The sequence below is a fragment of the Bos indicus genome, chromosome X, assembly GCF_029378745.1.
Source record: "Bos indicus isolate NIAB-ARS_2022 breed Sahiwal x Tharparkar chromosome X, NIAB-ARS_B.indTharparkar_mat_pri_1.0, whole genome shotgun sequence".
In the NCBI taxonomy this organism is placed as follows: Eukaryota; Metazoa; Chordata; class Mammalia; order Artiodactyla; family Bovidae; genus Bos; species Bos indicus.
This window is the reverse complement of record NC_091789.1, coordinates 133,641,257-133,659,442: the sequence shown is the minus strand read 5'-3', so window position 1 is coordinate 133,659,442 and position 18,186 is coordinate 133,641,257. Positions and strand designations below refer to the sequence as shown.

Here is an 18,186-nt window from a genome sequence, read left to right as displayed (position 1 = left end):
GCATTGGAGAAGGCAATGGCAACCCACTTCAGTGTTCTTGCCTGGAGAATCCCAGGGACGGGGGAGCCTGGTGGGCTGCAGTCTATGGGGTCGCACAGAGTCGGACACGACTGAAGTGACTTAGCAGCAGCAGCAGCAGCAGAGACTAGGATGTGCTCACTAAACCCCATCTATTTCTTTTCCCCTGGGCACTCAGCCATACCACATTTCCCAACTTCCCTTGAAGTGAGGTTGGGCTACGAGACTGGATTTTGGTCAATGAAATATGCTAACAACAAATGATCATCACTTCCTGACTAGACTCATACAGATTTTCCTGGTACAGTCAAAAAGTAGAAATGTAAATGTCCATCAACTGATGAATGAATAAATAAAATGTTGTCTATCAGAACAATGGAATATTAGTCAGCCATAAAAAGGGAAGAAGTACTGACATATGTTCCTGGAGAAGGAAATGGCTACCCACTCCAGTATTCTGGTCTGGAGAATTCCATGGACTGTATAATCCATGGGGTCACAAAGAGTTGGACACGGCTGAGTGACTTTCACACATACACACACACTGACATATGCTACAATATGGATGAACCTTGAAAACACATTTTACTAAGTGAAAGAAGCCAGTCACAAAAGATCACATATTATATGGCTCCATTTATAGGAATTGTCCAGAATAAGCAAATTTAGAAGCAGAAAGTAGCTGAGCAGTCTCTGAGGGCTAGGGAATGAGGTGGAGGAACAGGAATCAACTGCTAATGGATGGCCAAAATAGATTAGTGGTTGTTTAGGGCAGGGAGGGAGGCTAGTAGTAAATGGTGGGAGGTGACTGGTAATAGATTCAGGGTTTTGGGTGCAATACCCAGATACTCATATAGATCTCTTCCACAGTAGTGATCATTTAGTCATATATTCGTTCAGCCACTCAATGGATGGAAATGTTCTAAAACTGATTAGTATAATGGTTATACAACTCTGAGAATATATTAAAAAACCACTGACTTGTATACTTTAAATGGGTGAATTGCATGGTATGTGAATTGTGTCTCATCACTTCATGGGAAATAGATGGGGAAACAGTGGAACAGTGTCAGACTTTATTTTTTGGGGCTCCAAAATCACTGCAGATGGTGACTGCAGCCATGAAATTATGTATACCTGTGGCGGATTCATTTTGATATTTGGCAAAACTAATACAATTCGTAAAGTTTAAAAATAAAAATAAAATAAAATAAAAAAAGATGCTTACTCCTTGGAAGGAAAGTTATGACCAACCTAGATAGCATATTCAAAAGCAGAGACATTACTTTGCCAACAAAGGTCCGTCTAGTCAAGGCTATGGTTTTTCCAGTAGTCATGTATGGATCTGAGAGTTGGACTGTGAAGAAAGCTGAGTGACAAAGAATTGATGCTTTGGAACTGTGGTGTTGGAGAAGACTCTTGAGAGTCCCTTGAACTGCAAGGAGATTCAACCAGTTCATTCTAAAGGAGATCAGTCCTGGGTGTTCTTTGGAAGGAATGATGCTAAAGCTGAAACTCCAGTACCTTGGCCACCTCATGCGAAGAGTTGACTCATTGGAAAAGACTCTGATGCTGGGACAGATTGGGGCAGGAGGAGAAGGGGACGACAGAGGATGAGATGGCTGGATGGCATCAATGACTCGATGGACGTGAGTCTGAGTGAACTCCGGGAGTTGGTGATGGACAGGGAGGCCTGGTGTGCTGCGATTCATGGGGTCGAAAAGAGTCGGACACGACTGAGCGACTGATCTGATCTGATCTGATCTGATGGGCTGGGAAAGACTGAAGACAAAGGGAGAAGAGGGCGGCAGAGGATGAGATGGTTAGATAGCAGCACCGACTCAATGGACATGAATCTGAGCAAACTCTGAGAGACAGTGAAGGACAGGGAAGCCTGGCGTGCTGCAATCCATGAAGTCACAAAGAGTCGGACATGACTTAGCGATCGAACAACAACAACAAATGTACAACTTTTTGGCTAAATTATGAGTAGTTTTTCTTATTAGTCATAATTTCTACAGACTATGCCAGTAAGTCACTTTTTCACTTGCTATACTGTCTCCTGCAATCTGTTTTCCCAGGAGGTACAACATGATGATTTAATATACATATACACTGTGAAATGATTACCACAATTAGGTTAGTTAACACATCCACCATCTCACATACTGTTTTTGTGTGCTGAGAACAATGAAGATCTACTCTTGGGAGAAAGTATTTGCAAACAAAGCAACTGACAAAGGATTAATCTCCAAAATATACAAACAGCCTGTGCAGCTCAATATCAAAAAAACCACCCAGTCAAAAAATGGGCAGAAGACCTAAATTGACCTCTCCAAAGAAGACACACAGATGGCCAAGATACACATGAAAAGATGCTCAATGTTACTAATTAATAGAAAAATGCATATCAAAACTACAATGAGGTATCACTTCACACCTGTCAGAATGGCCATCATCAAAAAGTCTACAGATAATAAACACTGGAGAGGGTGTAGAAAAAAGGGAACCCTCTTGTACTGTTTGTGGGAATGTAAATTGATACAACTATATGGAGAACAGTATGGAGGTTCCCTAAAAAACCAGAAGTAGAACTACCATATGACCCAGCATTCCCACTCCTGGGCATATACTCTGAGAAAACTGTCATTCAAAAAGACACATGTACTCCACTGTTTACTGCAGTACCATTTACAGTAGCCAGGACATGGCAGTAATCTAAATGTTCATCCACAGAGGAATGAATAAAGAAGATATGGTACATATGTACAATGGAATATTACTCAGCCATAAAAGGAACGAATTGCATTATTTGTAGAGACATGGATAGACCTAGAGACTGTCATACAGACTGAAGTCAGAAAGAGAAAAACGATTATTGTATATTAACACATGTATGTGGAAATCTAGAAAAATGGTACAGATGATTTTATTTGCAAAACAGAAACAGACACACAGACACAGAGAACAAACACATGGACACCTAGGGGGGAAACGAGGGGAGGAATGAATTGGGAGGTTGGGATTCACATATATACACTGCTGCTGCTGCTAAGTCGCTTCAGTCGTGTCCGACTCTGTGCAACCCATAGATGGCAGCCCACCAGGCTCCCCCGTTCCTGGGATTCCCCAGGCAAGAACACTGGAGTGGGTTGCCATTTCCTTCTCCAATGCATGAAAGTGAAAAGTGAAAGTGAAGTCGCTCAGTCGTGCCCGACTCTTAGTGACCCCATGGACTGCAGCCCACCAGGCTCCTCCATCCATGGGATTTTCCAGGCAAGAGTACTGGAGTGGGGTGCCATTGCCTTCTCCGTATATATATGCTGCTGCTGCTGCTAAGTCACTTCAGTCGTGTCTGACTCTGTGCAACCCCATAGACGGCAGCCCACCAGGCTCCCCTGTCCCTGGGATTCTCCAGGCAAGAACACTGGAGTGGGTTTCCATTTCCTTCTCCAATGCATGAAAGTGAAAAGTGAAAGTGAAGTCGCTCAGTCGTGTCCAACTCCCAGCGACGCCATGGACTGCAGCCCACCAGGCCCCTCCGTCCATGGGATTTTCCAAGCAAGAGTACTGGAGTGGGTTGCCATTGCCTTCTCTGATATATATACACTATTATGTATTAAATAGATAACTAACAAGAACTTATGTATAGCATAAAAAACTCTACTCAGTGCTCTGTGGTGACCTAAATGGGAAAGAAATTCAAAGAAAGAGGAGATACATGTATACATATAGCTGATTCACTTTGCTGTACAGCAGAAATGAACACATCAATGTAAAGTAACTAAACTCCAATAAACAATTAATTTACAAAATAAATTGATTTAAAAAAAGATCTACCCTCAGCAAATCTCAAGAATACAACACAGTACTACCAACTGTATAGTCACCATACTGTACATTACATCCACAGAACTCATTTATCCTACAACTAAAGTTTGTACCCTTTGACCAACATCTTCCCATTTTCTCTATCCACCAGCCCTTGGCAATAATCATTGTTCTCTCTGGTTCCATAAGTTTGAAAATTTTAGATACTGCATATAAGTGAGATCATGTAGTATTTGTGCTCCTGCACCTGGCTAATTTTACTTGGCATAAAGTCCTCCAGGTAGGTACATCTGGGTTTTTGCAAATGGCAGCATTTCCTCCTTTTTTATAGCTGAATAATATTTTGTTGCATATACATATACACACCACATTCTCTTTAGCATTTATTGCTGACCAACACTTTGGCTGTTTCCCTATCTTGGCTATTGTGAATAATACTGCAATGAACAGGGGACTACAGATATGTGTTCGAGATACTGATTCCATTTCCTTTGGATATATACCCAGAAGTGGGGCTGCTGGACCATATAGGAGTCCTAGTTTTAATTCTCTGAAAACCTGCATACTGTCTTTCATAATGGATGAACCAGTTTACATTCCCACCAACAGTGTTCCCCTTTCTCCACACTCTCACCAACACTTAGGAGGTATCATGGTTTTGATTTGTATTTCCCTGACGATCAGTTATGGTAAGCATTTTTTCATGTAACTCTTGGCCATTTGGATGTCTACTTAGAAAAAAATGTCTATTCAGGTCCTCTGCCGATTTCTTAATCAGATTGTCTTTTCTATTGAGTTGCATGAGTTCTTTACATATTTTAGATACTAATCTCTTATCAGATAGATGGTTTGCAAGTAATTTTTTTCCCACTCTGTAGACTGCCTTTTCATTTTGTTGATTAGTTCCTTTGCTGTACAGAAGCATTTTAGTTTTATATAGTCTCAACTGTTTATTTTGATTTTATTGTTAATGTTGCTTTTTTGTCTGTGCTTTTGATGTCATAGCTAAAATAATCAGCGTCAAGGCCAATGTCAAGGAGTTTTTCCCTGTTTTTCTTCTAGAAGTTTCATGGTTTCAGACCTTAGATATAAGACCTGGATTCATTTCAAGTTAATTGTTGCTTTTGATGTAAGGTGAGGGCCCAATTTTATTCTTTTGAATGTAAATATCCACTTTTGCGGGCTTCTCTTGTGGCTCAGCTGGTAAAGAATCTGCCTGCAATTCAGGAGACCTGGGTTTTATCCCTGGGTTGGGAAGATCCTCTGGAGAAGGCAAAGGCTACCCACTCCAGTATTCTGGCCTGGAGAATTCCAGAGACTGTATAGCTCATGGGGTCATAAAGAGTCAGACACGACTGAGTCACTTTCACTTGCAGTATTGTACCTAAAGGGCTTCCCTCATAGCTCAGTTGGTAAAGAATCCATCTGCAATGCAGAAGACCCCGGTTCAATTCCTGGGTTGGGAAGACCCCCTGGAGAAGGGATAGGTTACCCATTCCAGTATTCTTGGGCTTCCCTTGTGGTTCAGCTGGTGAAGAATCCGCCTGCAATGTGGGAGACCTGGGTTCGATCCCTGGGTTGGGAATATCCCCTGGAGAAGGGAACAGCTACCCACTCCAGGATTCTGGCCTGGAGAATTCCATGGAGTGTATAGTCCACGGGGTCACAATGAGTTGGACACAACTGAGCTACTTTCACTTTCATCCACTTTTGCCAACACCGTTTATTGAAAAGACTATCTTTTCTACATCATGTAATCCTGATGCCCTGTCAAAGATTAGTTGACTGTATATGCATGGACTTATCTCTTGGGCTCTATTCTGTTCTACTGGTCTGTGTGTCTGGATCATTTTGCTAGTATCATACTATTTTGATTACCATACCTTTGTAATACATATGCTTCCCTGGTGGCTCAGAGGGTAAAGCGTCTGTCTACAGTGTGGGAGACCTGGGTTATAGTTTCAAATCAGAAAGTATGATACAGCTTTGTTCTTCTGTCTCAAGATTGCTTAGGCTATTTGGGGGTCTTGTGTGATAGAATTCTACGTGAATTTTAGGATTTTTTTTCCTATTTCTGTGGAAAACGCAGTTGGGATTTTGACAGAGATTCTGTAATATTTTTATACCATACTAGGTAACCTCCCCATTTGAATTAAGAAGTGAAAGGAGGAGATAAGTGAAGAAGGAACTGAACTTTTATTAACAGCTGCTGGGAGCTATGCAGGCCACTTGCATATGGTGTATCTATTTTAATCCACACCATAGAATCTTCATCCTGGTACCTTGTTAACATCATATTGCTGGTAAGTGATTCAAATATCAAAGCAAATGCTCTTCTCACAACCCAGAATGACTCCCTATAAAGCAGTGGTCTCACGTCAGGCTGGTTTTGTCCCTAGGAGACACCTAGCAATGTCTGGAGACACTTTTGATTGTCACAACTTTGGTTGAGGAGGGTGGCTACTGGCATCTAGTGTAGAAGAACTGGGAAGTTGCTAAACTTCCTACAATACATAAGACGGCCTCCCAAACAGAATTATGCAGCTCCAGATGTTAGTAATGCAGAGCTGAGAAACTTGCTGTACATTAATCAACTCTGAATTTGACTAAACACACTATTCTTTCCCCTACAAATGTCTACATTCAAACGAACTTTGTCTCATTCAAAATCATCACCTCAGAGGACCATATACTTATCCCAGCAACGTTTTCACGCTAACAACACTTTTATCAGCACGGCTTTATGAAATTTCTTCCTTTAAACTATCTTCTTTGGTGGCAAAATCTCTGCATTTTCCAAGTAGTTTTGATATTTAGAAATGGTCAAACATTTTCTCTTAAACTTAGTAAAAATGCAGATGAATAAACTACACAGTAAGAGTCACAGTCACAGCCAAGCACTAGCTTCATGCCAGGATGACTCTCTGGAATGCTTACTACATGGTAAATGTTAGTACCCATTTTACATATGAGGAAGGTAAGGCTTCAGGAGATTCAGTGGCTTGATCATGGCCATGAGACTTAAGTATAGGAGTTGGAATTCAAATCCAAATCTGTTTTCCTTCAAAGCCCAAAGTAATGATACTGATTTCCTATAGGCCATGTTAGCTGACAAAACAATTCTGAAGGAAAAATCTCCCCCCACCCAATGATACAATGGTATTCTGAATAATGGCAGCATTGTTAAAGGCAGAGTACTGCAGCATGATTAATTTGAAGAGAACAAGTTCACTTGTCTATGTAAGTTCAAGTGTGTAATATGTACACATGTGATCACATTTTAAAATCACTCATTAACTTGAGTCACTGGTAATGAGCTCTCTCCTTTAGCACAAAGCCCTTCCACTGACATACAAATAAGTCAGTAAATGAAGGAAGGACAAAAGAAAGGGAATTGTAGCAGGAATTTGACAGAAAAGGAAGATAACATATGCTCAAGGATACCAGCAGGGAGGAAGGAGGACAGATGGAAGTGATAACTTCTCTGGATAAAAATTTTTCAAAAGGAAAATATGTTATTATCAGCCAGGCCACTGCTCAGACGATATAAGATCATCTATTTCTCAGAAAAAAATGCAATTGGTCTTTTGGTATAAAAAGTGTTTACTATGAAAGTGGCTTTAATATTCAGCTACTGTCTAATGCCCTCATCATATATGAAAAAGTGAGACATAAAAGTATGGCCCAACAGATGCTGAGTAAATTGTGTTGAATTCCATCTCCAGGTTTTACAGAGCAAACATATCCTTCCCAAAGGATCAAGGAGTGCCTGGTACCCTTGCCAGCTAGACCTCTAGAACGTTCCAAAGCATCTTAAACACCTAAGATGATATCACCATCCTTAGCATCTTAAATACTTAATATCATATCTTATCTTTGCTTTTCTATATAGTTAAGGGTTTCTATATCTATAAAGCAAATGGTTTAGCTTTGCATGTTTTTTGTATTTTATAGAATTTAAAATGTCATTATTTGATGGCTCAATAAGGAAGAAAAAAAATCTAATAACTAAATCATGACCAAGTATTATGAGGTCATCAATTGTAAGATAACAAATTTCAGCATTACTTTAAAAATATAAAAAATTCTGCATCTTAGAAAGGAAGAAATAAGATACATCGAATTATCTTCTATGTTACTCTTATGTCTTACTTCTTTGGCCTAACATTATGTTTATAAGGGTCTTCCAAGTAGTGCAGTGGTGGAGAATCTGCCCGCCAATGCAGGAGATGTGGGTTTGATCCCCGGGTTGGGAAGATCTCCTGGAGGCGGCGGTGGCAACCTGCCCCAGTGCTCTTGCCTGGAGGATCCCACGGACACAGACACTTGGCAGGTTGCAGTCCATGGGGTTGCAGAGAGTCGCATACAAATGAGCATGCACAGACACACACACACACAAAGTATGGCCCTACAATTCCAAGAGGCCTATGGCTTATTTTAGTTGCCCATCAGGCAAACAAAATAGAAGCTCAAGCTATCTGGGCAGAGTTCCCTTGATTATGCCATGATACGAAACCAGTGTATGTAAAAAACTGGGTTCAAACTGGGGAGTTCTGGTCCCCAAGCTCTTATTGACCAGCTGCTTTATTCTGGGCCCTTGCCTTTCTTTTTCCTCTCTAAAATAAAGGATTGAGACTACATGATTCCTTATAAATGCATAGATTCTGTGGTTCCAGGAAAACAATCACTACAAATACGTATCCTTCTTTTTGCAACACGGTTTTAGGTCCCTGGAGGCAAATGGACTAGCAAAGTAGTGCTAGTAAGTCAGACACAGAAAGACAACTATTGCATGACATCGCTAATGTGTGGAGTCTAAAAAAATGATACAAATGAACTTACTTACAAAACATGAATAGTCCCACAGAGATAGAAAACAAATTTATGGTTACCAAAGGGAAAAGGGGGGAGGGATAAATTAGGAGATTGGGATTAACATATATATACTACTATATATAAAACAGATACAAGGACTTACTTAATAGAACAGGGAACTATACATATTATAATAACTTATAATGGAAAAGAATCTGAAAAAGAATATATATGTAATATGTAATCACTTTGCTGTATACCTGAAACTGACATAACACTGCAAACCAACCATGCTGTTTAGTCACTAAACTGTGTCTGACTCTTTGCGACTCCATGGACTATAATCCGCCAGGTTCCTCTGTTCATGGAGCTGTCTAGGCAAGAATACTGGAGTGCTGGAGTGAGTTGCCATTTCCTTCTCCAGTGGATCTTCCTGACCCAGAGATCAAACCCACATCTCCTGCATTAACAGGCAGCTTCTTTACTACTGAGATACCTGGGAAGTCCCTGTAAACCAACTATACTTCAATTAAAAAATAGACAAAAAAAAGTAGGGTGATGTCATCATTTTCCTACCCTTTACAAACATGTAACAAAAATGGTTCTTTATCTAAACATATGAATTAATATGGTGAGATCACACAGTGAACATAAACAAACAAAGAAAAGGAGGCTGGCAGTTACTGCAGAGACAAAAGTTCTCTCCATCCCTCCACCTGAGCAGGGGCCTGGATGGGTAGCCCAGAGGTTGAGGATGAGTTGACTGCTGTAGGTTCTGGAACAAGCCTGCAGTCCCTTTGGTGTGTGCTGGATTCAGTATCATTCATCTTGTATTCCTCTACACGTTTCTAGGGCCCACAGAGTATCTTACTCTCTCCATCCTTAACTTGTTCACAGAGCAATACATCAGCTATTCCAATACACGTGTCACACATTCAGTCTCCCCTTCCACTTTGCTGAATAGTTCAACGTTGCCAGGGTTGGCAGTGTGGACCCAAAGATGCAGGGAGTAGAATAAGAGTATACTCCCGCTCTCTGACAGGCCAATTTTGTTGTTTTTAAACCCAGGACTTTGATTCTGTTGTTGTTCTTCCAGACCATGCATCTGCCTGCTGCCTTGATCCCTAGTTGGATCTTCTAGCTGCCTTAGCATATCTAATAAAGTCCCATCTGTAAAAGTAACAGCCAGTAAAAACTGTTTACAAAGGTTCCATGCCACTGGGAAGCAAGCAATTTAAGTGCTCAGTGGAAATGGAAATACCTTTGACTGGGCTTCTGAATGCAGTGAAGGGGAAGCTGTCAGGAAAAGATGCCAGTTCAAGGCAGCATAATACAGGGGCCCTTGGTATCTGACGGTGCAATCATTCATCACTGTCAACCTTTAGTAACACTAATGGCCATGATTTGTTCCACTTCCTAAGAGTTAAAGGTCAACTGTAATGCAGGAAAATTATTTGTTCAACACTGATATTCCCCTTTATAAACACACAGTACCTCCATAAACTTTCTCAAAACTGTACATGATGCCAAGTCCTACTGTGACTCTGCTGATGGGTGGCCAAATTATACCTAAAGCAAAGATTCAGGAACAGACTGCATGGATACATGAGGCAAATATTGCAGTTACACAGAAAATCCCTCTTTGGTTGGAGAAAATGAGATTCTTGGCAATGAGGGGCCTGACCAGCCTCAATACATATTTGTGGTGATTGTTTTCCTGACAGTGAAGAGAACCACTGTCTAACAGGACAGAGGTCCCCAGCCCCCAGGATCTAATGCCTGATGATCTGAGGTGGAGCTGCTGTAATAATCATAGAAGTAAGGTACACAATAAATGTAATGTATTTGAATCATCCCCAAACCATCCCCTCCAACCCTACTCCATGGAAAAGTTGTCTTCCATGAAATGGGTCCCTGGTACGAGAAAGGTTGGGGACCGCTGTACAGGGGACAATCAGACTAGAAGGACAAGACCCGATCATCAGAAAGGTGGTTGTCCAGAGAGTAACCCCAGCCATTCCGCTTCCAAATGGAAAGTGTATCATCTTGGAATCACTTTATCTTGCCACGCTGGGTTCTCCTAGATATTGATTTTCCATTTCAAAACACATTTTATTCTTTTATTACTTTGAGTGGATGGTTATCAGACTATTTCATTCTGCTTGACAACCCGGTACCTCTACTTGGTCCGGGAAAAGACTTGGTGGTGAGTGATTTAAAAGGCCCTCTTAGTTTCAATTTAACGAGCCATTTAAAAAAAAAAGCACTTATGGTATGCCAGGCATTCTTCCAGAAACTTCACCAGGGATAACTGATTAATCCTTTTAAGTCAAGGATCGACCAAGTATAATTTAAGAATAAATTATATTTAAGATAAATTATACTTAAATATAATTTATATATTATCTTAAATATAATTTATTCTTAAATAAATTTATATATTAAGAATAAATTATAATAATAAATTATATATACTTAACATATAATTAAGTATAAATTATGTCTATCTCCCCACTACTCTGGGGGGACAGAGTTACAGAAATTCCTTTTCAGGCTTAAGGAAGATGCCCATCCCCGTGTTACCCGCCTTGGGATGCTGAGTTTAAAGACTGCTGGGGAGAGAGAAGGCTTATTTTCATAGAGACCATTGAGGTCCTCCACCAAAAAGAGTAAAAATCCTGACTACCACTGCTTGCTGGTTGCCTGGTGGCTCAGAATCTGGTAAAGAATCTGCCTGCACTGTGGGAGGCCTGGGTTCAATCCCTGGGTTGGGAAGATCCTCTGGAGAAGGGAATGGTTACCCACTGCAGTATTCTTGCCTGGAGAATTCCATGGACAGAGGAGCCTGGCGGGCTACAGTCCATGGGATCGCAAAAAGCTGGACACGACTAAGCGACTTTCACTTAACCACTGCTTGCAGGTGTCTAGTACAGTAGGACACAAGCATGTGCTTTGTACCCAACAGAAATGTGCCCAGAGGTGTGCAAAAGCCATGCACATAAATGCTAATAGCAGCACTGTTCTCAGTACCCCCAAACTGGAAACAAGCTCGTCTGCCAGCTGTGAAATGGATACATCACTTGTGGCATATCCACACAGCAAAACACTCCACAGCAAGGAGAAGGAATGAACCACTGACACCGTAAACAGCATGGGCGAATCTCAGAAACACGACACCGAGTGTAGGGAGCCAGGCACAAAATGGTACATACTCTGTGACTGCTGTTTAATCGCTCAGCCGTGTCTGACTCTTTGTGACCCCATGGACTGTAGCCCGTCAGGCTCCTCTATCCATGGAATTCTCCAGTGAGAATACTGGAGTGGGTTGCCATTCCCTTCTCCAAGGGATCCTCCTGACCTGTGTCTCCTGCACTGGCAGGCAGATTCTTTACCACTGAGCCACCTGGGAAGCCCATACTGTGTGATTCCATTTATACAAAGTTCAAGGACAGAAAAAACTCATCTCTGGAGACAGAGGTTGCAATATATGAAGAGTGGGGGCCTGTAGAGGGGTGGGGACTACCTGCAAAGGGGAACAAAGGAACTTCTGGGGTGGGGGTGGAACTATTTCATATTTTGATAGGGGTTTTGTTTACGTGTGTATATCTATTTATTAAAATTCAAGTTGTATAAAGATCTACACACTTCACTGCCCATGTGCTTTATATACTTCAATACAAAAGAGAGATGTTCCCTCATATGTGTTACAAGAATCCTGAAGCCATAGATTGTGTGGCTGCTGCCATGCAGATGCTGCCAGTGGCGAGTCTACCATATACAGCTTAATCCAGCTGCTGAAGCAAAGCCAAGCCTCTGAGAAATTAGATGCAAGTGTCCTCTAACTCGGTCCCCATCAACCCTCACTGTACTCATTCCCTAAGGAAGATGTTTGCCACGGAGGGTTGATAAGAAGGTGCCAGAACTCTGATTCTCAAGCCACATTTGAATATCCTCAAGTTTCTGGCACTGTGATTCAAACATGAGTGATTCCTAGCCCCAGCAGGAAGTGGATTTGTATGTAGCTCTCACTATGTTCACCCAATGCCATCCCTCTTCCTGTATCTTATCGTGGAGGAAGAGTAACTGTAGGGCTAAGATGTTTAGGCAGCTTGGATTTTGTGAGATTAGATGCATCAAACTCCTATTTATTCTCCACATGGCCACTCAGTGAGAGACTCCATTTCCCAGCTTCCCTTATAGTTAGATAGGGGTCATGACTGTGCTCTCACCAACAGAATGTCAGTGGAAGTGGCCCATGAAAATTCTACTTGCATTAAAGGAAATGGCTTAACTGGGCTTCCACACTACTCCTTTCATCAGGCTGGAACAAAGAGTAAAGCAGTGACTGTTTCAACTAGAAGAGAACAACACTCTTGGGAATGAAAGAGCTACAAAATGGGCAGAAGTTAGATCCCTAAACAACTCCTATGCCACTAGCCTGGTCCACTCACCTCTAGACTGCTATGTGAAAGAGAAATTTCAATCACTGCATTTGGGGTCTCTATACTACAGCATCTTAGCTGGCACCCCTAGCAATATGCTTTTGAGGCTCAGGGTCTCCAGGCAGGTATTTTCAAGTCTCACATACTCTACCTAGCCTAGTAATTCAGATTACACTAGTACAGGAAGACAGCAGCCCCCTTCCCCATCATTCAATGTTAATCCTGTTGTTAAACTAGCCCCCTACCTCCACAGTCTATGAGACATTTTCAGCTCCTCGTTGGTATATATACAGTCCTGTCACAACACAGTCCCACCCTCCACACTCCGCCTCACTGCACACATTTGCTGCACCTATAGCTCATATTCTGGAGGTCCCCACACCTGAAGAACTCTCTGCCCACACTTCTGGCCACGTGGAATGGCCTCTTCCTCAACCCCATCCCATGGTCTCCTCCGCCCACGAGGCAATTCTTACTAAGTCTTCAAAACCCAGCCCAAAAGACTCCCGAGAAGCCTCTTGAAAACCCCAAAGCAGAATGACTTCCTCCCTCTACTATGCTGCGGTATTCATGAAGACATTTATCACTCTGAGCTGTAGGGGTTTAGGTGCACATCTGACCTCACAGCTAGAATATATGCTCCAAAGACAAAGTCCCTAAAGGTTAAGATCATGGCATGTCCATTTTCTTAACTTTGGCATTCAGCCATGATCTGGCTCATACTCAGTGAGGGTTGAATGAAAGAAGGAAACAGAATTTAAGACGCTCAACATCACTCAATATTACAGAAATGCAAATAAAACTACAATGAGGTATCACCTCACACTGGTCAGAATGGCCATCATCAAAAAGTCTACAAACAATAAATGCTGGAGAGGGTATGGAGAAAAGGAGACCCTCCTACACTGTTGGTGGGAGTGTAAGCTGGTACAGCCACAATGGAGAACAGTATGGAGGTTCCTTAAAAAATTCAAAGTAAAGGTATGATATGACCCAGCAATCCCACTACTGGTTGTATACCTTTAGAAAACCATAATTCAAAAAGACAGATGTACCCCAGTGTTCAATGCAGCACTATTTACAATAGCCAGGATACGGAAGCAACCTAGGTGTGCATCAACAGAGGAATAGATAAAGAAGATGTGAGACATATATATATATGATGAAATACTACTTGGCCCTAAAAAGGAATGAAATTGGGTCATTTGCAGTGATGTTGATGGACCTAGAATCTGTCATACAGAGTAGAGTAAGTCAAAGAGAAAAACAAGTATCATATATTAATACATATTTGTGGAATCTAGAAAAATGGTACAGATGAATCTATTTGAAGGGCAGAAACAGAGATACAGACGTAGAGAAGGGACATGTGAATACAGTGAGGGAAGGGGAGGGCGGGACAAATTGAGAGAATAACAATGACATATACACACTACCACGTGTAAAATAGCTAATGGGAAGCTGCTGTGCAACACAGGAAGCTCAGCCCGGTGCTCTGTGATGACCCGGAAGGGTAGGCTAGGGGGTGGGAGGGAGCCTCAAGAGGGAGGGGATATACGCATACATATAGTTGATACACTTAGTTGTACAGTGGAAACTAGCAACATTGTAAAGCAATAATATTACAATTTTAAAAAAGAAGAAAAAAAGGAAGCAGAATTTAACAGCTGGCCTGCTTCAAAACTCTATCCATACATTATCACTCTTACCTATTCAGTGCAAACGCATAGTGGAATTTAATGTTATGCTGGTCAGCCAAATCACATGTAGGCAGCATCTCCAGTGTTTCTACCAGCTTCACCATTGCATCATAGTCCTGTTGGCAAGAGGTCCCAAGGTGAGAGAGGAAATGTAGCTCTTTGCAGGGTTTCTTAAACAGTTATAAACATGAGACCACCTCGGCATTTAAATATAGGCCCTTCCCTACAGGAAGTATTTAGTGCAGTTAAAGTCCTTAAAAGAAGAGCAATGAGATTAAAAACAACAACAAGATGGATGAGAGAAGACACAGGAAGAATCCCTGCTCTCGGAGGCCACAAAAGGATCAAGGAAAGGAAGTTAGATTCAAAGATGATAAACGAATGAGCCAAGCATCTAGGAAAAGGTACCACATTTTGAGCTTAGGAGAGTTATCACCATTGGCAGGGCTGTGGGTTAAAATGAACTGGATGTAAATATATAAGAAATCTTACAGTCATTTGCCACGTAAAGGGAGGAAATATCCCAAGGCTTCCTATTTTGTCAGAAACATTCCAATTCATTTAAATCAGTTTCTCAGCCTTAGCACTAGTGACATTTGGGGGCTGGCTGGATCATTCTTTATGGTGGGGGCTGTCCTGTGTATCATGGGATATTAAGCAGCACCTCTGACCTTGACCCACTAGGTGCCAGTAGCACTCCGCCCCCCACCCCAAGTTGTGACAACCCAAAATATCTCCAGACACTGCCACATGTCCCCCGCTTGAGAACCACGGCTCTAAACTGCATAATTACCCAGGGAAAAATTGCTACCGTGTTCGTCTCGGCTGTATCCCCTGTGAGCAGTGCCATCTGTTACCCTTTCAGCCAACTCAGAATCACTGTTACTGGCCAACTTGCTGACAGCTGGCCACAGTTAGCAAACGAGGACTTCCCACCGAAATCTCACGCCTGTTTTGTGGCATTACACTTTGATGCTGCTGCGCAAGGAAAGGGAAAGCAAAGTACTGCAAGAAGCTTCCGACTCATCTTTGAGCCTAAGAGTCCCACCAAGGGAAGGTTATAAAGAGTAGAGATGTGTGAAAGCACGGGCAGAAGGAAGCCAGCAACTCAATGGAAGAAAGACGTCAAACAAGGTCCTTCCCATTCTCTTGTTCCATGGGGCATCACTCAGTCAGCATAATTTCTAATAGCATCTGCTATTAAAATCAATTAGATGCATCTGTTTGTCACCAGGGGCATGAGTTCCTTAAGTGGTTGACTCTTGTTCTTGGCTCAGGTCATAAATGGAAGCCTCTCTCGTCTAAAGACCTGTGGCCAACAACCTCCAACATGGCTTTGCACTGATAGAATTCTACAGGTTATGTACACTGCTCTGTGTTCCTCCAAAGGGAAGAAAGACAAGATGTCTTGGAAATGGCCCCACGGCATTAAACTTGGAGGGGGGAAATGATTGCTTTCCTTCATGGTACCATATTCTACAAACCCTGTCTTCAGGACTTTCCAGAAGTCTCTGCCCCTTGTCTTAGAATAAAGCCCTGCAGCCCCTGATTCCTGGACATGCCTCTGTTACGCCTGCCCTCCCTTTCACTAACAGGTAGAGCTAAACAAAGAAGGAAGTGACAAAGGCCTAAAGGAAGTAGAAGAGGAGAGGCATTAAGAGCAAGGACAACAGAGTTGGTTGCCTCAGTTTGAATCTTGACTTTTGCCAACTGCTGTGTGACCTTAGGCAAGTTATTTAGCTTCTCTGTACCTCATGTTCCTCATTTTTAAAATGGGAATAATCAGACTGTGCACCCCATAGGCTTCTGAAGAGGATTAAGTGAATTAGGGCTTACAAAGGGCTTGGAACAACGCCTAGCACAAACTGCATATAAACTGTTAAATTCTGAACTCCTTTTACTAAGCAGTACCATATCTAAGAATTTGCTGGAGCACCCTTCTGACATGACAAAACCTTCTGCAACATTTCTACCACAAAAGGTAGTGACCTATGACCCGGCCACATTCCTATTTTGGCTATAAAACAGCTACCTAACCATACATCTAGTGTATGAGTACTTCATACAAGGAATTCCCCATGTCAGGGAAGAACTGTGATAAGCATTCAGATAAGCATATGGCATACCTGGATATCGCGATAGGACAGCAGTAAATTAATGATGATGTCTGAGGTCAGAACCTCAGTGTTATCCATGCGGAGTTTGATCCGAGCCAGCTCCTTGGCCAGTTCATCACCCTGGTATTTCTCTCTGGCTCTCCGGATGTCATTTAACAAGGTTTCTTTGTAATAAGCACTGGAGAGGGAAACAAGAAAAGCTCCAGTCATGTCTACAAGCATCCAGGACTGTGCTGCAGCCCAAACAAACCTAGCTCTCATGGACGTGACTTAGGCCTTGCCCACACCTGAGCCTCCCAGGATCAGCCAACGGGGAGCACATCCTACTTGTGAATGTCACTTTGCAAAAACCTAACCACTCAACAGTTACAAATAAAATCAGTTCATTATGACCTTGAAAATATTTTCAAAGTTGACCCCCGATGTATTTGGATAACACACAGGACTCACTAGCTACCCCACCCCATCTCCTCTCCTCTTGTATTTTCAAACACATAGAGGACAAGAAAGTACTTCACTTGAAGAGTAATTTCCCCCACCATTAAGAGATTTTTCACAAAGCCGAACAAAACTCCAAAGCCATGAAACATAATAAGATAAATGTCTTTAAGATGTATCTTTCAGGTATCCCCAGCTAGTAATCACAAAGCTTTTTACAACTGGTCGAGAAACAAAATCTGGATGTGTCCAGGAGCAATACAAGAAGCCATGCCTGGACACCTGCAGACCACCTCTGCCTTTCACCCCCTATTCTCTATGTCATTTTTGACAGCCAGAATGCTTTCCTAATGGAAGACACAGAACTTCCTTTATGTGGGCATCCATATAATAACAGGGATGTATTACAACATTTAAAGCAGTTTAAATTCACACTGGAATGTCTCACCATAGCCCCTCCAAGAACCAATGCTAATATTCAGTACTTGGTTTAAAATAGATGAATTTAAATATGTTGTCTACTTTCCAAGCAATTTTTTTTCTATGGAGACTTGGCATGACCAAGTTATAATACTGTCAACCCATTACACAGCTGAAACGATTTAACTGTAGACAGTAAACTTAGGTTGTTTCTTAAAAAGAACAAGTTTAACAAGTAATAGTCTTCAGAGGATGAGAAACAATACCAAAGAATAACCAATGTTGATTTTAATTGTTACAAAACTCTGTCCAAAAAAGTGTTTACAGTACACTTCCTGGTCCAATGCTTATAATAAATCTCAACATTTCACTAATTAAGTGGAATTAATTTACTTTCACTTAAGT

The 18,186-nt window shown here is 41.8% G+C and overlaps 1 protein-coding gene across 1 annotated transcript in view; it reads right to left on the bottom strand.

The window, feature by feature from the left end:
• MAP3K15 (mitogen-activated protein kinase kinase kinase 15) overlaps nt 1–18,186 on the bottom strand; it is a 145,615-nt gene that overhangs the window by 69,812 nt on the left and 57,617 nt on the right. Inside the window, exons 5-6 of the mRNA XM_070783981.1 lie at nt 16,933–17,101; nt 14,816–14,922 (exon numbers count right to left, since the gene is read on the bottom strand). Of these exons, the coding sequence (XP_070640082.1) occupies nt 14,816–14,922; nt 16,933–17,101 (276 nt within the window). The remainder of the gene's footprint in view (nt 1–14,815; nt 14,923–16,932; nt 17,102–18,186) is intronic.